General features: G+C 37.8%; 1 protein-coding gene across 1 annotated transcript; it reads left to right on the forward strand.

Annotated features, from left to right (window-relative positions):
* Positions 1-893: 893 nt before the first annotated feature.
* LOC131029546 (pentatricopeptide repeat-containing protein At4g02750) lies at positions 894-4,838 on the forward strand. Its single transcript, XM_057960058.2, has one exon. It carries the CDS (start codon positions 1,041-1,043, stop codon positions 3,105-3,107), a length of 2,067 nt encoding a protein of 688 aa, XP_057816041.2. The 5' UTR covers positions 894-1,040; the 3' UTR covers positions 3,108-4,838.
* Positions 4,839-5,628: the final 790 nt, after the last annotated feature.

Consider the following 5,628-nt stretch of genomic DNA (forward strand, 5'->3'; position numbering starts at 1 on the left):
TACCATGCGAGTATTGAATAGTTACTAAAAATAGACATTCATTCTCTACTACAAGAATGTTAGTAATTATTCGATACTGGTAATAGACATTCATTCTCCACGACAAGAAGTGTACATTTACAATTTATAATTTAATTTGAAGTGTGCATCATCTAAAACTTAATATAGCTCGATCAATAGAAAATATAAGAATCATCAGGTACCTTAGCCCATTTCACGTTACATGGTTAATATAATTCCATTCAACTTTGATACTATAATAAATGACATTTTGTATTGTCATCTAAATGTTTGATTGTATTTTTCATACATATATTATGATTATATGTTTGAACCTATAGTAATGTTTTATCTATACTTTTTTCACTTATAATATGTTGATAGTAATTATATCATTTATTTTACCATTATTAGTATATCATAGATTAATTAACTTTGAATCTTTCAATACCTAGATAGTGTTAGTGATAGATGATAACATTAGTTTTTTTAAATATGTATGAAAGAAATGTTATCATAGAATGTACAATGTTGTTGTTGATAGTCTTATGATGTTTTCTTTGTGCAAGAAATGTAGATAAACTTGTGAATTCATAATGTTTCATTGTTAGTAGCTTCTAAGGTTTTATGTTTTTTCTTATTTGTTAATAATATTTCAAAATATGATATTCCTCAACGTATTTTACATAGATTTTTTTAAAATATAGGTAAGCTAGTAAATATTAACCATATAAAATTAATTAACCTATGTTAAAGAAAAATATTTTTTAAATTTGATATCTATCGACATCATCTACATAAATTTTATTTATAAAATATAAATATACTAGTTATTATTAATTCCTTCACATTTTTGTTGTTCTAAACACAATTAGCCAAGTTTAAACCAAACAACTTGTCACATAAAAAAGAAAACAATGAATTCACCTCCCCTCTCCTTAATTTGCAGGAAATAATGAAAATCGATCTACTGTCGAAGCGACTACCATCTCTTGGATTAGCAGGACATGATTCAGTTGCAGTTGTCCTAAGATCTCAGGATGAAATCATGTATTTTTCCTACCATAAATTCTCAACGCTATGCTCAAAACAAACCTCGAAACAATAACAGCAGATTAGGAATGATAAACGTCAATCTGAGTTCGTGCAATGCAAGGATTACAAATTATGCCAAGAAGGGTTGGATTGAAGATGCCCGCAAATTGTTTGACCAAATGCCCGAACGAGATGTGATCACATGGACTGCCATGGTTTCCGGGTATTCACAGAATGGAAGAGTAGATGATGCGCGCAATCTGTTTGACAAAATGCCTCAACGGAATGTGATCTCCTGGACTGCAATGTTATCTGGCTACGTACAGAATGGGAGGATCGAAGAAGCTTGCATTCTGTTTAGCCAAATGCCTGAGAAGAATGTGGTTTCATGGACCACGATGCTTGCAGGTTATATTCAGGAGGGAAAATTGGAGCTTGCGCATGACCTGTTTGACCGAATGCCTGAGAAAAATGTGGTCTCGTGGAATGCCATGATTACGGCGTATGCGCAGAAAGGAGGAATAGAAACTGCACGGAAGCTGTTTGATGAAATGCCTGAGCGAGATATTATTTCTTGGACTTCGATAGTTGCAGGGTATGCTCAGAATGGGAGAATTTGTGACGCACGCAAGCTTTTTGACAGAATGCCGATGAGGAATGTGGTCTCATGGAATGCTATGATTGCAGGATATGCCCAGAATGGAGAAGTTGATGTTGCTCGTCAGCTATTTGATAAAATGTCAGAGCGAAATCTGGAATCCTGGAATGCTATGATTGCAGGATACATAGAGAATGACAAATTACATGATGCCCGACATTTGTTTGATATAATGCCAGCGCGAAATGTGGTTTCTTGGACTGCAATGATAACAGGGTATGCGCAGAGTGAGGAGAGAGGGGAAGCCCTCAAGATTTTTAGCGAAATGCAGCGGAGTGGCGCGATTCCTAGCCGGGTCACTTTTGTTAACATTCTTAGTGCATGTGCCAGCCTAGCAGCTCTGGAACAGGGTAAACAACTGCAGGGATATGCAACACAAATGGGATTGCAGCGTGACGTCTTTGTGGGAAGTGCTCTCGTTAGCATGTATGCCAAATGTGGATGCATAGACAATGCACGTGAAATGTTTGATGAAGTCCCTGCTAGAGATGTTGTTTCATGGAATGCAATGATTGCAGGATATGCACAACATGGTTATGGTATTGATGCTCTTAATATGCTTGAGGAGATGCAAAAGGCAGGCATTAAGCCTAATGATGCCACTTTTATTGGTGTTTTAACTGCATGTAGCCATGCTGGCCTCGTGGATGAGGGCCTGCGCTTCTTTGAATCCATGGAGAAAGTTCATTGCATAATCCCAAGAGCGGACCATTATGCTTGCATGATTGACCTCCTGGGTCGAGCTGGGCGCCTCGAAGAAGCCAAGGGTTTTGTTTATAATTCAAGATGCGAACCAAATCCTAGCATGTGGGGAGCACTGCTTGGTGCCTGTAGAATCCATGGCAATATAGAGTTGGGTAAGCTTGCAGCAGAGCGCCTTTTTGAGCTGGAACCTGAAAATAGTGGAACATATGTTCTTTTATCCAATATTTATGCTGCATATGACAGGTGGGAGGATGCTAAAAAAATGAGAACAATGATGAAACACAGAGGTCTTAAAAAGCAGCCCGGATGTAGTTGGATCGAAGTTAAGAGCAAAGTGCACACATTCTTTTTAGGAGACAGATCTCATCCAGAATCAGAACAGATATATTCCACATTGTATAGTTTGGATAGACAGATGAAGTTGGCTGGGTATGTTCCCAACACTAGCCTGGTTCTGCATGATGTAGAAGAGGAGCTGAAGGAACAGATTCTTAACCAACACAGTGAGAAATTAGCAATTGCTTTTGGCATTATTAGGATACCTAGACACATGCCTATAAGAATATTTAAAAACCTTCGGGTATGTGGCGACTGCCACATTGTCACCAAGTTCATTTCAAAGATTGCAGAGCGGGAGATTGTGGTGAGGGATGGAAGCCGCTTCCATCATTTTAAGGATGGGTTCTGCTCATGTGGGGATTATTGGTGACGCAATCATGTTACAATGATCTAACTGGAATCTGAAGCCATCTATTAGAATATAAAGTCATGAATGTAGTTGAAAGTTTTCCATTGTTTGAAGTTGTGAACGCTTCCTTCCTTTACTGGGATCCAAACAGATACCTTTTTATGTTTTTGTTCAATAGATCCATACAGAGATGTGTTCTTCCCCTTAGAATTCGCCGCTTAAGGTGTTCGGTCTTTATTCAATGCTATGCTATACAGGAAGCACCCTTCATTATCAATTCATTTTGATCATGAATACGAAATTAAGGAGATGGCAAACTTCGTTTGGTGTTGTTTCCAACTGAAGAAATACCTTAATGAGCCTTGACGCATTGCCAGTTGGCTGCATCCACCGTTGCCAAGGGCATTTACGCATTCACTTGGGACTAAGACATTTCGAACATATCCAACCAATGCAGTCTGCAAATTAGGCAAAACAAGAGGTACAATTTTACTTATGGGAGATTTCAAGAGAAGAAGAAGCATGCAGAAAACATTTGGTCATAAGAGTCACTACAGTAAATGGTCTGAATATGCAGTAGTCTAACAGGAAATTGGTATCTCCATCCATTAGAGCTGCATGTGATTATGATTATATGACTATCTCCCATTTGCAAAAGGAAAACAGAAAATTTTCTTACTCCAGTCTGCAGAAGATGTAGATCTTACCAAGACAAGAATGAATTAAATATAAGTGAACGTACAGATATGACAGAATCAACATTTATGGCTGGTTTAGAATGCAAATATGAAGTCTGTTGAACCCAAAGTATCACAAACAATGAGCACACAGTTAAATTCCTACTGGGTGTGGTTTGAGCTGGGTTCAATCCCAGGTGACTTTGACAAAGTAGGTTTCACCTGTTGTGGCCTCAAAGACAAATGAATAAGAGACATTCTACCCACAAAAGATAAAATTCCAAACGATAAGTTTGGCATATAGGATAGAACTCCATGTGCAACTGACAAACAGACCTAGATATAAACGCGAGCACTATATACTGTGGAGCAACTTTCCAAATGGACATCTTATATGGAAATTAGAGATCTTTTATAATCTTATCTCGGGAGCCATGTGTATTTCTTTTTCAGGTCAGAGATGTTCAACTGTTCTAATAAATTATCTTTTGCAAGAGTTGAAACATCAAGTTGGTGATGCAAGTATCTAAAGCTTTTATAATTTTATCTTGGGAGCCATGTGTATTTCCAGTTCAGATCAGAGGTGTTCAACTGTTCTCATAAATTATAGCCAAAGTTATTCCCCTTTAAGAGGATTGAATGTCTACATTTGGTTACTCCTTTAATTGGTAAATATTTAAACTGCAAATATGAAAGCCGAGAAACCAACAGCACAATGATTAACTGAGACACTCTTGTAGGGATGACTAGCCAACAGGCTTTATTTTGTAGAAGCTTCTAGTCACAACATTGTCTCATGCTTGTGAATCAAGTCGCAAAATGTGGCCAGAAACCAATAATATCTTTTGCCATTTTGAATAAATCCAATTTTATCTTCCTTTACTTGTTGCCTACATTCCACCACCATTGCACTGAGTATGAAGGAACCTTTGGGACCATTGAAGCCCATTTCTGTACACACAACAACATTGTTGGGTATGTGAAGTCCAACGGACTTTGCCCCTTCACATTCCACGTCTCTTTAAGTACACTGTTTCTCAAATGACTTCCATATATTGGGGATTATTAATTATAATCTGCAAAATGAAGAAATTGATTTGCTGCTGTTTAACAATAAATATATTGTGCCTGTTTTTCTGGTGAATGTAGCCAATTTGGCAAACCATGTAATCTCTGTGTTATTTGTTATGTGTGTGCTCTGTTTGTGATGTCTAATTCTTTTTAAATCTGCTCAATACTTCAACAATTGGTATCAGGATTCAGAGCTCAGTAGAAATGGGAAACATTGAGAGGAAATTGAGGAAAAATGGAAGAAGCAAATAAATGAATTGAAAAATTCTTGCGGCAAAATTTCGGAATGTGGAAGCTACAGCTGGAAGCTTTGTTGGTACAAAAAGACTTTGCAATAATGCTTGAAGGAAAGGCAAAGAAGCTGATTGTGATGTCCAATGAGGAGTGGGAGAAATTAGACAAGAAGGCGGTGGCAACAATAATTCTTTCCCTCTCCAGCAGCAAAAGGTCTTTGGGATCGTTTATCTGACATGTATGAAAATACTGTTGATGCACTGGTTCTTTCTGCAGGAGAGGCTGCAACAGGTGTGTAGGTGCTGGATTCCAGAGCTTCTTTCCAAGCCACATCACGCCAGAAGTTTTTTAAAAGTTATCAAGAGGGTAACTTTGGCAAGGTTTATCTTGGTGATGATGAACCTTGTGACATTATAGGCAAAGGTGAGGTTTATGTAGGATAGCTAGATGCTCAAGGTTGTAGTATCACTTTTCAATCAAGCACGTGGAAGGTGACAAAGGGAGCCTTGGTGATTGCTAGAGGCAGCAAATCAAGCACTTTGTATGTGCGAGAGAGTCAC

Source organism: Cryptomeria japonica, chromosome 5, assembly GCF_030272615.1.
Source record: "Cryptomeria japonica chromosome 5, Sugi_1.0, whole genome shotgun sequence".
In the NCBI taxonomy this organism is placed as follows: Eukaryota; Viridiplantae; Streptophyta; class Pinopsida; order Cupressales; family Cupressaceae; genus Cryptomeria; species Cryptomeria japonica.

What these genes read in the sequence shown, in the direction of transcription:
- LOC131029546 (XM_057960058.2), top strand. Translation starts at nt 1,041, where the DNA reads ATGAAATCATGTATTTTTCCTACCATAAATTCTCAACGCTATGCTCAA.